This window comes from Elephas maximus, chromosome 1 (genome assembly GCF_024166365.1).
Source record: "Elephas maximus indicus isolate mEleMax1 chromosome 1, mEleMax1 primary haplotype, whole genome shotgun sequence".
Classification (NCBI taxonomy): Eukaryota; Metazoa; Chordata; class Mammalia; order Proboscidea; family Elephantidae; genus Elephas; species Elephas maximus.
This window is the reverse complement of record NC_064819.1, coordinates 15,070,272-15,091,839: the sequence shown is the minus strand read 5'-3', so window position 1 is coordinate 15,091,839 and position 21,568 is coordinate 15,070,272. Positions and strand designations below refer to the sequence as shown.

The following is a 21,568-nucleotide window of genomic DNA, read 5'->3' as shown; positions in this document are numbered from 1 at the left end:
AGACAGTACTGACTTATCATAGTTATACTAATCAAGTAAGAAAAGACTTTTGATATCTCCAGTGACAAACCTCCACCCCTATCTCCAAAGGTCTAGGCAGCCAGAACCCGTTACCCATTGCCGTCAAGTCGATTTCAACTCATAGCAACCCTAAACCCAAAAAAGGCTGGAACCAGACAGCCTCCTAAGGAAAATATAAATATTTTTCCTGAGGCAATGAAGAAAAGTCAAGGTTTAGGGCGGTAGCGATAGAAAACAGTTGGAATTGAAGTCTAAAGAATGTTGCGTGAATTATTCACAAAGGATTGTGCTCTTTAAAATTTTGTTCCTGAGTACATTCCTGTGTTTATTATTCTCATATAGTAACTGATTTTCTCATTGATTTTGTTATTTTTCTCAAGGGTCATTTTTGTCTTTACTTTCCGCTACGCACATTAAAGGACAGCAACAAGCAGTCCACCGCCCTGGCTGCCATTAGGATCACGTGTAGAGCTCTTAAAAATACCAGTGCCCCAGCACCCTTTCCAGAGACTCTGACTTAATTGATCAGGGTTTGTGTGGTGGGAGCAGGGGGGAGGCGAGGCAGACACTGGTGCTTCCTCAGAGCTCCTTAGATGGTTCTAATGTACATCCAAGGTTGAGACCCAGATGATTTCTCGTCCATAATCCAAAGCACTCTGCAGTAGCTACAGGAATATAGATGGAGCATCCAAGAAGAAATTAGAGCCTTTACAAGACTGATGTGACAGTAACTAACAAGAACAATGAGACCTACGTTGTAAATTCAACACATCACTTCAGTTTTCCAAACATCAGTCATTTTGACACTGTTACCAGCATTTTCACCATACCTACATACCTCCTATGTTGTTATTTCCTTGATATTGTTTTAAGTCGACTCTATTTTTCTACTTAAATTTATTTTTAAAAGAAACTAGTGGACTGGGGATAGTGACAAGGTGATACAGAGGCAAAAGAAGAAAAGACTGTGGCTCCTGAGAGGAAAAGGTGCCCAGAGTTAGAGGGCAGAGAAGTCAGGAAGGCGCAAGCCAGGGCTGTAGACGCAGGATCCACAGGGCTAAGAGCAAGATGGCCCAGGCACAGGGGTGAGAAGGGATGAAAGCTTAGGGATGGGGTTGGAGAGTAATGGAGGAATGCCAGGAAGTGGGCTTCAGGGAGCATGAGGCTATGCTGTTAAAGGGGCATTAGGGACTGAGAGAAGGGGAGTCTGCGCTGGCATGAGAGGTGGAACTGAGGGAACGCGTGGGCCGGAAGAGCCAGAGATTAAGACGAGAGAAGCATGAGCCCCAGCCAGGGCTGCTGGAAGAGACTCAGGAAAGTTGGAGGTGGGAATGCAAAGAGGAGAGCTGAGGGATGGGTGGGGCTGAGGATGGGCTGCCTCTGGATGGGGTGGGGGCAGGGGGTGGGCAGCCCAGCAGAAGCAAGCACTGGGCTGAACAGATTATCCTCCGGACGGCACCAAGCCGTAAACACAGAGAAAGCTGAAGGATCGTCTGTAAATCACTAAAATCATCTCATGCGCTACCAGTGGTGGGCATGCCCACGCTTTGGAAAACACTGACTGATGGATGCTCTGTGAATGAAGAAGAGCTTCAGTCTTTCACTTTTCCCTTTCACTGTCAAAAAAACAAAAAAATTACATGTAAGCAAAGGGATGTACACCCCCACTTCACGTGTCAGGGCCCCATGGCTATGCCAAAATTCAACAACAACAAAAGGCAACTGTTATGGATTGAATTGTGTCCCCCAAAAATGTGTGTCAACTGGCCTAGGCCATGACTCCCAGTATTGTGTGATTGTCTACCATTTTATCATCTGATGTGACTTCCCTATGTGTTGTAAATCCTACCTCTATGATGTTAATGAGTCAGGATTAGAGGAAGTTATGTTAATGAGGCAGGACTCAATCTACAAGATTAGGTTATATCTTGAGTCAATTTCTTTTGAGATATAAAAGAGAGAGGTGAGCAGAGTGACTGGGGGACCTCATTACCACCAAGCAAGAACAGCCAGGAGTGCACATCCTTTGAACCTGGGGAAGACTGACAACAAGGACCTTCCCCCACAGCCGATAGGGAAAGAAAGCCTTCCCCTGGAGCTGGTACCCTGAATTCAGACTTCTAGCCTCCTGGACTGTGAGAGAATAAATTTCTCTTTGTTAAAGCCATCCACCACTTGTATTTCTGTTACAGCAGCACTAGATAACTAAGACTGCAACATTACTTCTCTTCTTTACCTATAACTCATGTTTCTTGTCTGTATGTGCTCTTTTCTGTTGATGGAGTATCCCCATCATAGGGACCATCTCCTTAGTCACCACCTGTGAGCACAGAACACAATCAGCAGAGTTGACAAACGCCCAGTAACAAACGCTGTAAAAGCAGCATCTGTTATTAAGGAGAATAAATGGTCAAAATAATAATGTCTAAGCAAGCTGGCAATTATCATATAAATCCTTACATACAGTTAAGCGTAGTCCTACCAAACAATCCCTTTTATTTTTTAAATCTTTTCCCCTTAAATGAACAACACTGAGGGAGACAAAAGATTACTCACTCTGTAACCACCAAGCACACACTGTTATTTCCTGTAAAGTTTATTTCCGCTCTGTGATGTCTTCTAACGTTTCCTCTCTTTTCCTAGGTGTGTCAAATCGCAGATTCATCTACCCCCAGTCACAGCCAAGCAGATGACTCAGGCCGGCACACAGCTTGTCAGATATATCAATTTCCTGGACTAAACTCATCATTTCCCACTTCTTCTCATTTCTTATTCCCTCCTCACTTTTTTGAGGCCCGTTAGTTTCAAAATGACATGAGGCCTGACAATAATGAGGATAAAAATGACATAAAATCCTACAACAGATGAAACCCATTTAACCTATTGCCATCAAGTCAATTCCAACTCATAGCGACCCTATAGGACAGAGTAGAACTGCCCCATAGGGTTCCCAAGGAGCACCTGGTGGGTTCGAACTGCCGACCTTTTGGTTAGCAGCTGTAGCTCTTAACCACTGGGCCACCGGGGTTTCCTAAAACAGGAGAGGGCTAAATTCTCTTATACTAAAGAGAGATCTAAGAGAATTTTCTTCACTGCCCAAAAGGACAGGTTCTTCATTCATTCATTCATTCAACAAGTATTTATTGAGTACCTCCTATGAGTGAGCTAGGTCTAGCATGCCACTTTAAGGCGTGTAATTTTCTATGCAGTGTTAACTGGAGGAAAGCTGTTGTATCCAAAAATTCTCCTCAAATATGGATGTGGGTATTTAATGCTCCCATTAACCAGTACTGGACAACATAATCACCAAACACCCCAGAAATCAGAGGCCCTACGTAGTCACGAGCTGTTAGTCTAAAGCTCGACATCAAGAAAAACCTAAGAGACACCTCATGAAAGACTGTAAACCTTCAAATTACAGCCTTGTGCAGTGATAAAGTATGCATGGAAGACAAGCCTGGCAACCAACATTACTATCTAGGAGGACTGGCTAAACCATCAATCCATAAATTCATTAACCTGACATTTCCAAAAATGTCTACCACTTTTCTAGGCACTAACATTACATTTTCCCCAAAGTCTATGATATAGGTATTATTATTATTAATAACATTCCCATTCTTCAGATTAACAAACTGAGGGTCAGTTTAAATCATTTTTGTCAAGAGCACTTAGAAAGTGATGGAGCCAGAACTTGAACCTAAATTTGCAAATTCAAGTATTTTGCACACAAGCATTTTCTTTTAAAAAAAGAATTATTATTAGTTTATACATTAACATCCAGTTTTCTCTTGTAAGTAGCATCTGTATTACATTAGTTTGAACCTTGTTTTAATTCACATTAGCATAAATTTTCTCTAAGCCTCTAACAATTCTTAATTAGACTTTTCTCGGCTCCTGGTTATTACATACCACCTGCTCCTGTCTTTCCCAGGCTGTTTGTAGGACAGTGAGAATTAACCATCTTGATAATGAAAACCAACATCTAAGGGGCACTTTCTTCATGCCAAGCACTGGGATAGGTGCTTTGGACTTGCCATGTCTCACTTCACCCCTACAGCAACCCTCTAAGTTGGTGCTACTATTACCATCGTCATCCCTTTTAATAAAGGGAAGGAGGCACAGAGAGGTTGAGGAACTTGCCTGAGGTCACACAGATAAGGGGGATTACTGCAAGGGAGAGTCTCATCTGATACCACCCCGCCCCAATCTCCCAGCCTATGATCTCCACCAGTAGGAAGTTCTGGGTCCCTTCTTCACATTCTCCTCTTATCTCAACTCTGGGCTCCCTCTGGCCTGTTTCCCAGTGTTAGAGAGAGACTGCATTTCCTGTGTGCTGGTTTGGTTCCCTCCATCTTTGATTTCTCCTTGATAAGGGCCCTGGTTCATCTGCTCTTTGCAGTTCTCTGCTTCCACCTGGAGCTGACCTCCTGGCACACCTAGGACAGTTCCTGATGGAGATGAACACACCTTGGGTGTGTATCAGGGCTTCCCTGGGACCATCTTTTCCATCAGAGGTTTCCTCTCATTCTTGCCAAAGCTTTTAAAAACAACATTCAGCATTTAAAAAAATCAATTACTAAACAAAGTTAACGTGAGTTTTTCCTTAAAATGGAACGTCTGGATTTGTGTCACGTTACCAGGAGATTTTAATTGCATTAATACCTGATAGTGCAATGTGGGCAGGTCAGACGAACCTGAGGAATAACACTGACTTTCACCTCCTTGTCCTCAAATGCCTGCACCCCACAAATTCTGCACTGGCTCTATCTACAGATAATCCACAAAGGGAGCTGTCCTCAGGACAGGTGCTAAAGCTTCCTGATGCTGAGAGCCATACAGGGAGAAGATTAACAGTTACTAAGCACCTACTGTGAACCACATATGCATTAAATAATAATTCCACAACAACCCTAGCAGACAGGCCTCACCACGCCCATTTTACAGATTATGTGATCAGAAAATTCACTTAATCAACCTAAGTCAAAGAGCTGGTAAAGAGCAGGGGCACAGTGAGGGTAACAAGCACCCAGGGGTAATCTCTGAATTGCACTCCCCCCACAGTTTGAGTGCCCAGGGGCAGTCTCTAAGTTGTACCCCCCCCCCATTTCAAGATGAACAGATGTTGACAGCAGCAACATGTTAGCAGAAATGCCTTCTCCCCTCTTGTGGTGCCTCGCAATGTTGTTTTATGCCTTGTCTGGCAGCCCCTCCTCCCCTCCCCCCCGCCCACAGACTTGCACCCTCGGGCAAATGCCCCTTTGCCCTCCCTTGCTACACCTCTGTTAAGTGCCAGAGCTGAGATCTGAGACTGTGCCTGTTTGCCCCCTGCCTCTTGCTGCAGGGATGGCTCTCCTTCCTGCAATGCTTCCTTCCCAGAGTGTTCGATCAAGAGCCCTGTGAGACAGGCTTTAACTTGCCCTTCCCTATAGTCCTGAGCTTGATGAAAAACCCAGAAAGAAAGGAAATGCTATTTGTTATATAGATGCTCCCCAAATGGCCCTGTGCTCCCAGTTTCCAGCTGGGTCACAAATGACCCCAAAAAACTGCCTTTCTTTACTTTCCATCTGCTTGCTAATTGCCTCTGTTTCATTCCTTCTTCTTTCTCTTCTTGCTCCCTGCTCTGCTCCCCTCTCTGCTGTGTCTTTCTCTCTGTGTCTGCGTGTAGTCTCTGTGTCTGTGTGTGTATCTATGTGTATATATGTCTCTCTGCCTTTCTCTTATACACACACACACACACTCAGGAATACCTCGATCCAGCAGCCGGAGTAAGCGGAGATACCAGAGATACCACTGGTCCCAGAAGCGGTCCGTCATCCCACCCTGAACTCATCCTTCACAGCCAGTCCCCTCAGCAGAGCCTCGTCCCACCACCGCCAACTCGAGGAGGCCGGAATCACTTGACGATGGGCTCAGACGCAGGCTGCTCTAAGCAAATGCCTGCCTGTGAAGACAGCCACCAGTCCTCCCACACAGAGGCTGACTGTGCCGGGAGCCTGTTTCACAGCAACAAAGGAACAAGTGCAGAACAACGCCGTGTGCAGACCGAGCCTGCATGGACCCAAGGGTAGGTCAGAGATGCGGGGGCGGTAGGTCTCCAGGGCTTTTGCAAAGAGGCAAGGTTTGCCGTGGTTTGGGGGGAAAAATTCAGAGTCAAGGCCATGTCTTGAGTTTCATTCCAGAGTCTCCCACTCTCCCACCTTCCCCTGCCTCCCATACCAGAGGCCAGAGGATCGGGGGAAAGGGGAAGCAAGGGGCTCAGCCACTCTGAACTCTGAGGCTAGTCCAGAAGACCCAGAGATCTGCTGCCTCATCCTGTGGGAACTACAGGGACCTCTCCCCAAGACTTTTCGACTCACATGACCAGAAAAAGGCCACAAACCCTTTTCTCTTAGTTTCCTTCATGAGCCCTCTGCTACAGTGGGGACAGCATGGGTTCTGGAGTCAGACAGTCAAGGGTTCAAACCCTGGCTCTACCACTTAATAGCTGTCTGTCCTTGATCAAGCTATATCAACTCCTTAGGCCCCTGCTTCTCCCTCTGCAAACTGGAGAGAATAGTATTTGTGAGGGTCAAAGACAAAGATGACCTAGTATATGGCCACTCTTCTATCCTCTGTCATAGCACCTGGTAGATATCAGTGCTCAGCATTCACCCCCACTCCCTGCCACCAGGCCCTCAGTTCCCCACATAACAATGCATCCCCTGGTTTCCCATCTCCATGCCTTTGCTCCTGCTCTTCCTGCCAACAGCATGCCCTTCCTACCCCCCCATCTCCTCACGGCCAAATCTCCTAATTTTTCCAAGTTCTAAATCAAATGCCTCAGAATCTGGGCAGCCTTCCCTGATCTTCCTTTCTGTATGGTTTTTTTTTTTTAATTGCATTTTCTCCTTTATGGAGACCCGATGGTGCAGTGGTTAAAGAATTTGGCTGCTCACAACTGGACTAAACCAAAAGCAAAGAAGTTTCCTGAATAAACTGAATGCTTCGAAGGTCAGCGAAGCAGGGGCAGGGGTTGGGGACCATGGTTTCAAGGAACATCTACGTCAATTGGCATAATAAAATCTATTAAGAAAACATTCTGCACCCCACTTTGTAGAGTGGCATCTGGGGTCTTAAATGCTAGCAAGCAGCCATCTAAGATGCATCAATGAGTCTCAACCCACCTGTATCAAAGGAGAATGAAGAACATCAAGGACACAAGGTAATTACGAGCCCAAGAGACAGAAAGGGCCACATGAACTAGAGACTTACATCATCCTGAGACCAGAAGAACTAGATGGTGCCCGGCTATAACCAATCACTGTCCTGACAGGGAACACAACAGAGAACCCCTGAGGGAGCAGGAGAACAATGGGATGCAGACCCCAAATTCTCATAAAAAGACTGAGACTAGAAGGACCCCGGCAGTCATGGTCCCCAAACCTTCTGTAGATCCAGGACAGGAACCATTCCCAAAGCCAACTCATCAGGCATGGATTGGACTGGACAATGGGTTGGAGAGGGATGCTGGTGAGGAGTGAGCTACTTGCATCAGGTGGACACTTGAGACTATGTTGGCATCTCCTGTCTGGCGGGGGCATGAGAGGGTAGAGGGGGTTAGAAGCTGGCAAAATGGTCACGAAAAGAGAGACTGGAAGGAGGGAGCCAGCTATCTCATTGGGGGGAGAATAATTGGGAGTATGTAGCAAGGTGCATATAAGTTTTTTGTGTGAGAGACTGACTTGATTTGTAAACTTCACTTAAAGCACAATAAAAATTATTAAAAAAAAAAAAAAGAATTTGGCTGCTAACCAAAAGGTCAGCAGTTCAAATCCACCAGCTACTCCTTGGAAACCCTAAGGGGCATTTCTACTTTGTCCTAGAGGGCTGCTATGAGTTAGAATCGACTCGATGGCAATGGGTTTCTTTTTCTTTACTTTTTTTTTTTGGATTCTCCTTTATATGACTTCTCTGCCCTACTCAACCACACACCCCATGAAGGAAGGATCTGTTTTGTAATTAGGTATTCCCAAAGTACCTAATACAGTATCTTGAACTTTGCAAGTGCTCTAGTTGTTGCTAAAAGAAGGAATGAAGACGCGAGTCTAGGCACCCCATACAACTTCATCTGTATGGCAGGGAGAGGAGTGGACTATGGGACTCAGTCCCTGGGCACTGCCTAAGGTCTGTAGAAGGATGACAGGGTGCCTCGTCCTTGCCCTGCTGGGAATCCATGTTATGGTGACCTGGCCACCCACACAGTGAGGCTATGCCCCTGGTGACTCGGAGTCCTGCTCACAGAAATGAAATAGGAGGGAACCCCTGGTCTGGGACAAACTTGCTCTTCAAGCCTAAAAACTAACCAGCAGCCAAGTGCACATTCATCACACCTTGTGTTTCAGCCTAGGCCATGCCAGCAATGCCTTCTCACTGTCCTAATAGAAATGCTGGCATCCCGAGCCTCCTGGTCTCCATCAGGCAGCTGGCAGGAGCAAGCCTCCCTCACTTTCAGCTCTTCCTTGGGACTTAGGCCTCCAAGATGAAACAGGCTGCAGATTTCTGGCAGAACTCAGATTTGGGAAGAGGCTTGTCCAGGGGGCGGGAGCTAGGAGGGAGAGGGAGCAAGCGAGCAGAGCCACCATCTTCACCGACCTTCCCTCCACTGGCACCACAGCATTGCATTTCCTTCCTAAACAGCAACTGAGCAGAGACACTGCTACCCCAGAAATTACCTCCCAGGCTATGTTAGTATTATTTTGTTATTACCTTAAATGGACAAGACTCCAGCATGGAGTTAACACAAGAATGCAAGCAAACCCCTCCTCCTTGCTTCAGAGAACGGTACACTGACCCGCAGTCTCCCCCTTCGTGAACAACAAGAACCCATCGCTCACAGATATTCAATACTTTTTAGTTCACAAAGTACTTTTACATCCATCATTTCCTTTGGGCCTCTTAACCACACTGCAAGGTCTGTAGGATTGGTATCAATTTCCCCTTTCTACAGAGGAGAAAACCCATATTCCAAGACGTTAAATTAAATAACTTGCTTAAGGTCAAATGACTAGTAGGTGGCAGAGCTAAGAAAGAAATACATGCCAGCTATCTCCTCCCAAAGAAGAGTTTCTGTGGCTCTGGACTGTTCCTTACCGAATTGCTACATCTTTCACCAAAATATGGAAGTCCTCACAGTAGGGCAGGACCTACTGTTCCAAACAGGAGTCCTTAGTGAGTGCTCTCCAGGGCAGTGCTGACATGGCAGGGGCCTACGCTGAGTACAGGATCTGAGTGTAGCCACTGAGTGACTAACAGCCTTTCATCTTGTTCTTTGGCTCCTAGTTCTTGGCTGTCAAGGGAGCATATCTCCAAATAAGAATGCCAAGGAATGGTTTTATCTAACACAACTTGGGAAGAAATCCAAAAAGTGGATTATATGAATGTATAAATGCAGACATGGATGTACGAATGTAAACATGGCTCCTGCCATGGCAGGAGACCTGGATAAAGATGAGCTGTGGAAAGAATGTCTGAGCGTGAGGCAGAAAGCCCAGGTGACCTACTGAGTAGACACAATGTAAACTAAAATGCTCTAATGATGCTAACATGACTTTTCCACGCCCCATTCTTAGGCCTGGAGGAAGAATCTGACCCCCCAACCATCAAGGGCAAACCATTTCACACAGCCTCATTTTCAAGGATAAAAAGGCTGTTAAAGAACAATACGTGCAAGCACTTCTCCACAAAGAGTGAACCTAAGAACACAGGCATCACTCACCGGATCAGGCTCAGGAGGAAGCCCGTTCAGCCCAGATTTTACTGAAGATCAGCTTAATCTCATCAAGCTGGGATTTCTCAGAGTTCCCAGTCCACCACTGCTCATTTCTCTAACTCCCACAGAGCCTCACAGCCTTTCTTTAAATGTAGCCCCTCCAGAAGTTGAATGAAATGTTCCAAGAGACTATCAGAGTTGTCGTTTAGCCCTGGTGCAATTAAAAAGAACGGGGATATTGGCCAGGACAGAGTCTTATGAGTAGGTTGTTGTTCTTGTTGTTTTCTGTCTTAAATAATGCTTCCACAGCGGCTCATTCTTCCCTCCTGGTCAAAGGCACAACCATTGCCATTGGCATGGTCCCTCCGGCCCACACAGCCAGCTCTGAGATGTTCTCCAGAAGCAAGCAGCATCTCCAGGCCAGCAACAGACTATCACCTGTCTAGACAGTCACCGGTTACCCAATATCACAACATACATGTGTTCCTTTCTCTTCCCTGTTCCTTCTTCTCTCCTTGGCACTGTTCTTTCTCCCTCTCTCCACCCACCCCAACATGAAAACACTGTGTTCCTGATCAGATAAAGCCAGCACAAGTATACGGAGCAGAAGGCAAGCAGCACTGAGGGAGGAGAGAACCAATCATGTCTTAAATCTTCCCCACTCATCTCCCTAGGGCAATAATGACCACTGTTCCCTCAGCAGCACTGACCAGCTCCGCAGACACATGGAGCTATCCAATGGGTGAAGGCCCCACAGGAGGCGGCATAGTTGCTAGTGTCTGAGAACCAAAGTGAAGACCATCCGCCAACATGGCATTCTCCCCCCACCCCAACTCAGGAAGTAGGCTCCACCAGGCTGCCATTTTGCCCTGCAAGCTGTGCTTCAGTCACAAAATGAATCAAACACTCCAGCAGATACCATCCTCAGCCACCTCCCACACCACGTCTGTCCCCTTGGCGGTTAGCACCCAAGTGCTAAAGTGAAGCCTGTGGCAACACATCTTCAGTGACACCACCCATGGGGTGAGATGGACGCCTGCCAGCCTCTCCTATGACAGCCTGGTGTCCCCAGGTGAACAGGTACCTTAGCCTTACACCTGAGGACCGCACCTAAGACAAATATCACCTGGAAACTGAAATTCAAGTCTACTTCTCCCTGGAGGCCTCGTCCAGCTAACCTCTCTCGTTCCCTATCTCGGAGGTTCTCAAACTTTAATGGGCAGCAGAATCACCTCAGAGAGTTGGTTATCCATGCAGATAGCTAGGCCTCGCCCCCAGAGGCTTGCATTTTTAACAAACTCCCCAGATGATTCTGAAATGGTGATCTATCTGCCTCTATCCCTCTTCTCCTCTCTTACACTTGGGACCAACTTCATTTAACTACGTTGACTGAATTCTAGAGTGTGCCCCATCTCCCATAGACCCTAAGAACCCAACAGGGAGAGGGATTCTGAGTCCTCATTAGACAGGGGCACCTGGAGATAAGAGAGGTCCCTCCTCCTCTCACGGCCCAGTAGAGGGCCCCACATGCAGAAAATTCTGCAGGAAAAGGTTGAGAAGCTGCCAGCCAGGAGGCTGGGAAATCAGCCTCGTCTCTCCGCAGGCTCCAGAAAGCGTTCATCCGTGGTTCCACCACACATCTCTACAATGACTTTAAATGTCACCTCAAATATCAGGCCAGGCCGCGGGAGGGAAGGCGGAAGCTAATTAGTCTGCCTTGCCCTGACTTTTTTGTTGCTTTCATCCTTGCTCACCTCCGACCTCCACTGAGATCTTTAACTCCGCCTCAGCCAAGGGAGCACCCAGCTTCTGGGAGACGTCACGCTACTGGACTGGGCTCTACACCAATTACTGAAATGAGGGAAACTGCTCTTAGTCCCTCCCGCACTGCTCCCTGAGGATTTATAGTTCCCCCACCAGTCAACAGAACCTCCACGTTGCCCTGAATCTCCAAACACAGCATACCATGCCCCTACCCACACCCCATGCTCAAGAAACCAAATGCTTCCCCTCTTTCTTTGCCTTATCGAATAAAGATCAAAGCTCACCCACCCATCCTGAGCCCCATTCCTTCTTGACTACATCCTGTAAAAAGTATTATGATAACCCCTTCTCCTCTAAGGTATTCATGATGAGAGCTTAATATTTAGGCTCTTGGGGAACGTTTCCATTTTGGTAAAAGATAATACCTTAGATCAAAGGAAGGCTAGCAGAAGTCCAGGACAAAGTAAGCAGTGATAGGGGTGAGTATTTGGGGTCAAGGAAGAGGACCCATTACTCTCTGTTTCCAAATCCTTGATAGGTATTTGCCTGTCAGGCCAGCCTGAAAGCAATTCACAGGGACTAGGTCTTCTTCCAAGAAGCCCAGGTGGCACGGTAGTTAAGCATTCAGCTGCTAACCGAAAGGTTGGCAGTTGGAACCCACCAGCCTCTCCGCGGGAGAAAGATGTGGCAGTCTGTTTCGGTAAAGATTACAACCTTGGAAACTCTTGTGGGGCAGTTCTACTCTGTCCCATAGTGTCGCTATGAGTTGAAATCGACTCCACGGCAATGGGTCAATGGGTGGATCTTCTTTCCAAAGGAAAAAAAAAATCAATTGCAATGACCACTTTACTTTTTGGAAAATGAATTCCACGTATGGTTCTTGGGGGTGCAGTGGACGGGTTTTGTGTGGCCTTTCTCGTCATGGGTCCTGTAACTCCCACCCAAGTGACTGGGTGGGGCTGTGCAAATAAGATAATTGTGGCCCACCAAGGGGATTGGTGAGTTTTGCCTTAAAAGAGTGCCAATTCCAGAGTAGAGAGAAAATCCCACTACCACCACCAAGGAGGAACAGCCAGGAGCAGAAAGCAGGTCCTTTGGACCCTGGATCCCTGCTCTGAGAAACTCCTGGAACAAGAAGACCGAGAGAGAGAGAGAGAGAGAGAGATGTAACCCTGAAAACTGCAAGAAGCATTGTGGCAGGAGAGACCGGCAGGAGACCAAGCATCGGACTTCCTGGCCCGTGGAGTAAGAAAGCTGAATGCCTTTGGGCCAAGGCTTAACTGGCGGAGTGGGGTGCCTCTGGGAACTTATTGGCAGGGACTAAAAGAGCTTTGTAACACCTCCCCAAGCAGGGCAGAGACCTAGGGCCAGAGAAAAGTGTGCCTGTGAGTATAGCCGAAAAGAGGCCGTCCAGATGGAAGAACTGTATCCTGTGTTCCTCAGCCTGAATCGTAACTGTTACTTCCCTAATAAACCCCATAATTGTGAGTATTGTCTGTAAGTTCTGTGTGGTCATTGCAATGAATTATCGAACCCAGCAGAGAGGTAGAGAATGCCGTGGGAGGGACGGCTGCTGTCAGAATTGGTAAAGATGGCAGAGAGAGGCATGTCAGACCTCCACCTCACAGGAATTAGCCTTGGGCTGCTGATCTTGATTCTCTTTCCCCCTCAAGAAGAGAGAGGAAACCCCACACTGTTTTTTCACAGTTCTTAAAATAGCTGATTCCCATAAATTCTATAAATAATCTCTTTATGTGTTGTTATTGTTGTTGTTAGGCTTTCTTTGTGTGTTGTCGTTGTTTTTAGGTGTCATCTTTTCGATTTTTACTCACAGCAACCCCACGTGACAGAGTAGAACTGTCCCCTAGGGTTTTCTAGGCTGTAATTTTTACGGGAGCGGATGGCCAGGTCTTTCTCCTGCAGAGCTGCTGGGTAGGTTTGAATTGCCAACCTTTCGGATAGCAGCCAAATGCCTAACCATTACGCCCCCAGGGTTTCTTAATCTCTTTGTAAAAATCTTGTTTGGCTGGTTAATTTTCAAGCCTTCCGGGTGTTGGGGAAGGGCCTGAGCATTGGGCTCAGTCTGAGTTCAAATCCCAAATCTTCTCCTAGTTAACTGAGTAACTTTGGCCAAAGGCCTAGCTTCCCTGAATCTCAGTTTATCTTTTGAATGAAGACAAGGCTGATCTTATAACATCTGAATGAACTTCTTGAGGAATAAACGAAATAACACATAAAAATATCAAGTACTATACCTGTTGCATAGTGGGTGTTTAGTAAAATTTAATGCACTTTCTTCCCATAATAGGAAACAAGCTCGGGTCAGGTGGAAATCTTCAACTTATAGAACCTTACTGGACATATAAGCTATAAAAAATAGTGTCAGCTTTGACACTGACAATTGCTCTAAGCCAAGTGGCCATTATGAAGTCCCAAGTTAGGGATAAGTTACCACTTCAAGCCCCCCAGGCTTCTCTACTGATCCTTCAGAAGGAGCAGATTCCCATATCTTTCTTTTCCTCTAATTCCTATAATCCACCCACTGCCCCCCAACCCCAAAAGGAAAAAAAAAAAAATCTAACAGCTCCAACTCATCTGACTTCTTCCTTCTGCCCTCACACAGATCAGAAAGTTCCAAGAGAGATTCCATTATGAAAAACCCTTAGGAGTCAGAACTGGCAATGGGTTTGGTTGGGCTTGATGTCCATGTGAACCACGTGGACAGCCCTCAGCACTGAGGGGATGGGAAACTCTTCGGAGTCCCCCAGTGGAGCTACTGTTCAGTAAATGCCAATGATTTGACTTCCCTTAAAGACCATCAATTCTGGTCTCATATCATACACACAATAAAATCTACTTAAAAGATCTTCATTTAAAAAAAATAGTAATAAACTATAGGGCTTCAAGAAGAAAATTTTGTAGTATTAGGGTGGAAAGGTTTTCTAAGCAAGACACAGAACTCCGCATATCGACTTGCACGTGCATTTTTTTTTTTTTAATCTAGGGACCAAAAAACCAAACCTAACACTTTGGAAGGATATACAAATCACCCAAAGAATGTCGGTGGCTGGATGACAGCAGTAAACGGAATTCTTTTCACTCTTTTTATTTTCACATCTTTTGAATTTTGAACCTTGGATTGTATCATCTAACTTTTAGACAGTTATTTTTAAATGATGGAGTCAAGAATAAACAAAACTGTTTTAGGAATCCAGCTACCACACTATAAGAAGAACAACAACAACAACAAAAACCTATTGCCATTGAGTCAATTCCAACTCATAGCAACCCTACAGGACAGAGAACTACCCCATATGGTTTCCAAGGAGTAGCTAGTGGATTTGAACTGCTGACCTTTTGGTTAGCTGCTGGGCTCTTAACCACTGCACTCCATAAGGGCTCCATAAGAACAAGAAGCCATGCAGAAAGGCCACACGGAGGAGAACCAAGGGTCTCAGTCAAGACCCTCTGCTAACCCCAGCCCCTAGCCAGCGCCAACTGCCAGCCATGTGAGTGAGGCCATTTTCGCTCTTCCAGTCATGCCAGTGGGCACCACGTGAAGAAGAAGAACTGCCTGGTCAACCCTCATAGTCATGAGAAATGACAAATCACTGTTGCTCTAAGGCACTAAGATTTGGGGCAGTTTGTTACAGAGTAATACATAAGGAAACAGAAAGTCATTGGTGTATGGAGGGCAGTTAAAGCCACAAGATTGGATGAGATCACAAAGGAAGTACTGAAAAGAATTATACCCTATTTCATCTAGCAGACAAATACGTGGCTCATCTCATGACCGTATCTATTTATCTACTTGTCCTATCTTGGAATTAGAATTCTGAAGACTGAAGGTTGTCTGGGGGCTGCCTACTTAACATGCCTGTATGGATTTAAAAAATAGTAAGTCAGACTTTTCTGACAGGAGGTAAATAGATCTGATTTGGCTGTTTGCTTTGCTAACGAGAGCTACCTTTGCCAGTTCATATAAATCTACAGTTCCAAGGTTTTGAAGAAAATATACTTAAAGCCTGTATACAATATACAACATGCTAGAAAACACATCCTTTGCAACTACTTATACTTAGGGTAAAAAATGTTAAATGGCCGCTAAAATATGTGAGGGGGCATATAGGTTTTCAATATTATTTTAGGGCATATATAAGCAGAAAAAGAATGATAAGACTTTCTGTGGATTGATATGAGAAGATCTACAACACATATTGCTGGGTTCAAATGCAAGGAATTGAACAGTGTCTTAGTTATCCAGTGCTGCTATAACAGAAATACCAAAAGTGGATGGCTTTAACAAAGAGAAGATTATTTTCTCACAGTAAAGTAGGCTGTAAGTCCAAATTCAGGGTGTCAGCTCCAGGGGAAGGCTTTCTCTCTCTGTTGGCCTTCTCATCAATCTTCCCCCAGACTAGGAGCTTCTCTGCACAGGGACCCCACGTCTAAAGGACATGATCTGCTCCCAGCACTGCTTTCTTGGTGGTATGAGGTCCCTAACTCTCTGCTTGCTTCCCTTTCCTTTTTATCTCTTGAGAGATAAAAGGTGGTGCAGGCCATACCCCAGGGAAACTCCCTTTAACTGGATCAGGGATGTGACCTAGGTACAGGTGGTGTTACAACCCCACCCTAATCCTTTCTAATATAAAGTTATAATCACAAAATGGAGGACAACCAAACAATGCTGGAAATCATGGCCCAGCCAAATTGATACACATATTTTTGTCAATCCATGACAAAGAGTATATCTATTTTTGACATGAAAGGGGTGAAGTAAGTATGAATTCTAATTGGCTTATATTTCCAAAAAGAAACACTGGAAAGATTAACAAGGATTAATATCGATGGTTATCTACGGACACAGGGGTCAGATAATGACTTTTTTATACTGTATTAGGGTGTTTCAAAAGTCCTCACAGCAAAAATAAATAAATAAATAAAAGAAAGAATAGACAAGTTGCAAAAACATGTACAATGTTAAAAGATAAACTAGGAGACAAATACTCGCCACATTTGGAACAATACGTTCCAAATGTGGGAATATTTGGATATAAGAGTTAATATTAATTTACAAAGAACTCCTAAAAGCCAATAAGAAAAAGTTAAACAATCCTAAAAATGGGTAAAGATATGAACAAGCAATTCACAAAAAAAATAAGAAATACAAATGATGGATCAAAGTAAAAAGAAGCTGACCTTTACCAGGGATCTGGGAAATACAAATTAAAGCAATACCAGCATGTCACTATTTCTTAGCAGATGGGCAAGAAAACATAACCTGGAAGGAGGGTAAATTGGTATAACATTTTTAGAAAGCAGTTTGGCTGTACCTATTAATATTTCTAAAGTGCATAGCCTTCAACCTAGCAATTCTACTTTTAAAAATCTTACCTACTGAGATATCTGCACGTATAAATACACTGTGGTGTATTCTAAAAACTGTATATAGCAAAAAACTGGAGGTAACCTAAATGTCTAACAATAAGGGACTAGTAAGATAAATTATGATACAGTCTACATTATACTTTGAAGCCATTAAAAAGGACAAGCAGTTTTATATTATATATGGTAACATGAAAGTATGCCCACAACACATTGTTATGTGGGAAAATACAATCTGCAAAATAATTTGAAATAATGTGCATGATCCCATTTTTTATGAAAAAAAGATAGAGACAGACAGAGACAGATAGATGATAGATAGATAGACAGACAGACAGACAGAGACAGACAGATAGATGATAGATAGATAGACAGATACATAGATAAATACAAACTATGACTGTATATTTGAATGTGTATAGAAAAGGCATTCTGGTGGAATACACATCAAACTGTTAATGGTAGTTATCCCTGAGGAATGGGGGAAGGTAGTTAAAGAATTGTATTTTGTAAATTTTAGGTTGTTGTATTTTTTTTACCATAAGTATTTGTGTTACTTTGGCAATGTTCAAGGCATTTAAGTACTCAGGCTAGCTGAAGTAGTGGCTCAGATCTTTTATGGAAAAAGGGGTGTATCCTCAGGGTGAAGACAGCAATTTCCTTCTCCACCTTCCCACTCTTTGGATCTAGGGTGTGAGATGGTCTGCAGGGAACCCACAGGTCATAAATAACCAACTCCCCAGATTTATCCAGCTATCCAAGTAGACAGCAGATGAAGCTCCATCTCTAGGTCATAAGCCAATGCTATTCATCTCCCACTTTTCTCCACATCCCTTACTTATCACAAGGTCTGGATGGATTCTCCATGAACTTAATAAGCATCCAGTAAGAACCTTCAATTCTTCTCAGATCATTCATTTGTCAGCCACTTAGATACCTTACTAGGACTTTGGCAAGCAATACCAACTACGTTTTACTTCAAGTTCCAATTCTAACCAAGGGATAGTGAATGTCCAAGGTTGTGTTGAAGAATCCAAGGATGGGGGGGCCAAGATGGCAGAGTAGTCAGACACTTCCAGTTATCCCTCTTACAACAAAGACCCAAAAAAACAAGTGAAACAATTGTATTAATGACCACCTAGAGGCCCTGAACATCAAAGGCAAAGTTAGAAAAGGGACTGAGTGGCAGGAGGAGGAGAGACAGCTCAGAAGTGGAGAGGAGTTACCAGCCCTGAATCACTGGGAACCCTCAGGCACCATTCCCTGCAGCGACTGCAGCAGGCTGGCGGTAGCTTTCAGCCACAGTTTCCCCAGGGAGAAACACCCAGCCACATTGCCTACTCGCACCTCCAGAACCAGAGAAGAACAGCACTCTCCACAAAACTAAGTTCTTGCATATACTTTACCGTGCCCCCAGCCCCAAAACTGCTTCAGTGGCTGTCAATTTCCCTGAGGCTGAGATAGGTACAGCAAGCACCCTGAGCCATTCTCCCAGCCTTGGAGAAGGAATAAATTCACAAGTAGGGAAAAAGATAATCTGCCAGCTCCACTAAGCTGGGGAGCTCAGGACAGAAGTGGCTCCTGTCCAGGCATAAATGGTTCATTGACTTTGAATACCTTTCCCCACTGCATGGACCTGTGTGGGCCTATTTCAGGAGAATAGGCCCTTGTTGGCAGATTGCAACTGTTTCGGCCATGTGGTGGAGAGGTGGGTGTTCCATGTTTGAAACCACTTTGCCTATTAAACAGGGTCCTCACCTACCCATATCAGGTGCCTACGTACTGGTAGCTCCACCCACATCACCTAGCCACCTGCAACAGGGGTCCAAGGATAACTGGTACCTCCCAGTCCCTACAACCAAAAGCACTGGGTGCCCATGGTCTGTCTGCAGAACACATCCACCTGGGTGCTCTAGGGAACAGGGATGCACTTTCCTCACAGACACTCAGGGGATGATTGTCAGCCCCCTGCCTTGTTCAGAGCGTGACCCCCTGCTTCAAGCAGATACCTGTACCTACACCAATCACCCCTGCCCCTCTAAGGCTGTAGGACAGAGTCTGAACCACACACTTGATGACCAACTACCTGGATACTGGAGCTGAATCCATACAAGAAAAGTGAATGGACTCCTAGGCTCATATGCCTGATAACAGCTCTAGCCACCTGGTGATAAGATGTTAGAGCTTCAAAGGTGAAAACAATCAAGCTAGCTCACTCAAGCAGCCCATTTTCAGGTATATCAAAACAAAACAAAGCAAGAAGCTAGGATACAGTAATCAAACATAAAATAACAACAATCAATATCAATCACATACAGAAACAGACCATGATCACTTAAACACATGCTCAAAACAAAGAATCAAGGGATCCTCTGGATGAAGGTATCTTCCTGGAACTATCAGACACAGAATAAAAAGATTAATATACAGGACTCTTCAAGGCATGAGGAACGAGATCAGAAAGGAGATCAGGCAAATAGCAGAACAAGCCAAGGAACACACAGATACAGCAGCTGAAGAAATTAAAAAGGTTATTCAAAGACATAATGAAAAATTTAATAAGCTGCAAGAATCCATAGAGAGACAGCAATCAGAAATTCAGAAGATTAACAACAAAATTACAAAATTAGACAACTCAAAAGAAAGTCAGAGGAGCACAACTGAGAAACTGGAAGGCAGAATTAGTGAGACTGAAGATAAAACACTTGGCACCAATAAACTCAAAGAAAAAATCAGACAAAAGAATTTTTAAAAATGAAGAAACCCTAAAATATCAAGAGAAATAACCTATGAATGACTGGAGTACCAGAACAGAGAAGGGTAACAGAAAATACACAGAGAATTGTTGAAGATTTATTGACAGAAAACTTCCCTGATATCGTGAAAGATAAGATGATATCTATCCAAGATGCTCATCGAACTCCACATAAGGTAGATCTCAAAAGAAAGTCACCAAGACAAATTATTATCAAACTTGCCAAAACCAAAGATAAAGAGAGAATTTGAAGAGAGGCTAAGGATAAATGAAAAGTCGCCTACAAAGGAGAGTCGATAAGAATAAACTCGGACTACTCGGCAGAAACCATGCAAGCAAGAAGGCAATGGGATGACTTAAACAAAGCATTGAAGGAAAAAAATTGCCAGCCAAGGATCAGATATCCAGCAAAACTTTCTCTCAAATATGAAGGCAAAATTAGACCATTTCCAGATAAACGCAAGTTTAGAGAATTCATAAAAACCAAACCAAAACTACAAGAAATACTAAACGGAGCTCTCTGGTTAGAGAACCAATATTATCAGATATTAACCGAACACAGGACAGAGCAACCTGATGTCAATCCAGATAGAGAAATCACAAAAATAAACCAAGATTTAAAAAAATGCTCAAAACGGGGAGACAGCGATATCATTATGTTAAAGAAGACAACATTAAAACAATAAAGAGGAACTAAGAAATGTAGTCATAGATCTTTCATATGGAGAGGAAGACAAGGCAATATAAAGAAATAAAAGTTAGGTTTAAACTTAGAAAAATAGGGGTAAATGTCAAGGTAACCACAAACAAGACTAACGATCCTACTCATCAAAATGAGATACAAGAAAAAATAGAGACTCAGCAGAAAAAAAATAAACAACAACAAATATGAGGAAAAAACAATATATGGAGATAAACTAAACAGCACAAAAAGTTAAGTGGAAAAAAGAAACTGTCAACAACACACAAAAAAAGATCCGTCTATATGGGGCCTATAAGAGACACACCTTAGACTTAGAGACACAAATAAACTAAAACTCAAAGGATGGAAAAAAATATATGAAGCAAACAACAAACAAAAAAGAGCACAAGTGGCAATATTAATTTCTGACAAAATAGACTTTAAAGTTAAGTCCACCACAAAGGATAAGGAAGGACACTATATAATCATTAAAGGGACAATATACCAGGAGGATATAACCATATTAAATATTTATGCGCCCAATGACAGGGCTGCAAGATACATAAAACAAACTCTAACAGCATTAAAAAGTAAGATAGACAGCGTCACAATTATAGTACGAGACTTCAACACACCACTTTCGGTGAAGGGCAGAACATCCAGAAAGAAACTCAATAAAGACACGGGAGATGTAAATGTCACAATCAAACAACTTGACATCATAGGCATATACAGGACACTCCACCCAACAGCAGCCAAGTATACTTTCTTTTCTAATGCAATATTAGCTCATAAAGCAAGCTTTAGCAGAATCCAAAACATCAAAATATTACAAAGCGTCTCTGACCATAAGGCCATAAAATTAGAAGTCAGTAGCAGAAAAATCAGGGAAAAGAAAGCAAACACTTGGAAATCAAATAATACCCTGCTCAAAAACGACTGGGTTATAGGAGACATGAAGGAAGGAATAAAGAAATTCATAGAATCCAATGAGAATGAAAACACTTCCTATCAGAACCTTTGGGACACAGCTAAAAGAGTGCTCAGAGCTCAATTTATATCAATAAATGCACACATACAAAAAGAAGAAAGGGCCAAAATCAAAGAATTATCCCTACAACTTGAACAAATAGAGATCAACAAAAGAAACCCTTAGGCACCAGAAGGAAACAAATAATAAAAATTAGAGCAGAATAAAATGAAATAGAGA

The 21,568-nt window shown here is 43.9% G+C and overlaps 1 protein-coding gene across 7 annotated transcripts in view; it reads right to left on the bottom strand.

Moving 5' to 3' along the window:
* KALRN (kalirin RhoGEF kinase) overlaps window positions 1-21,568 on the bottom strand; it is a 792,110-nt gene that overhangs the window by 703,587 nt on the left and 66,955 nt on the right. The window contains exon 1 of one of the 7 annotated variants that reach the window (XM_049878517.1): window positions 5,772-17,092. The exons of 4 other annotated variants lie outside the window; for them this stretch is intronic. In XM_049878517.1, coding sequence (XP_049734474.1) covers window positions 5,772-5,838 — 67 coding nt within the window. In that variant the 5' untranslated portion in view covers window positions 5,839-17,092. Of the gene's footprint in view, window positions 1-5,771; window positions 17,093-21,568 lie in introns of those variants that run through there. 2 more of the 7 variants (XM_049878614.1, XM_049878638.1) reach the window with 2 other exon arrangements.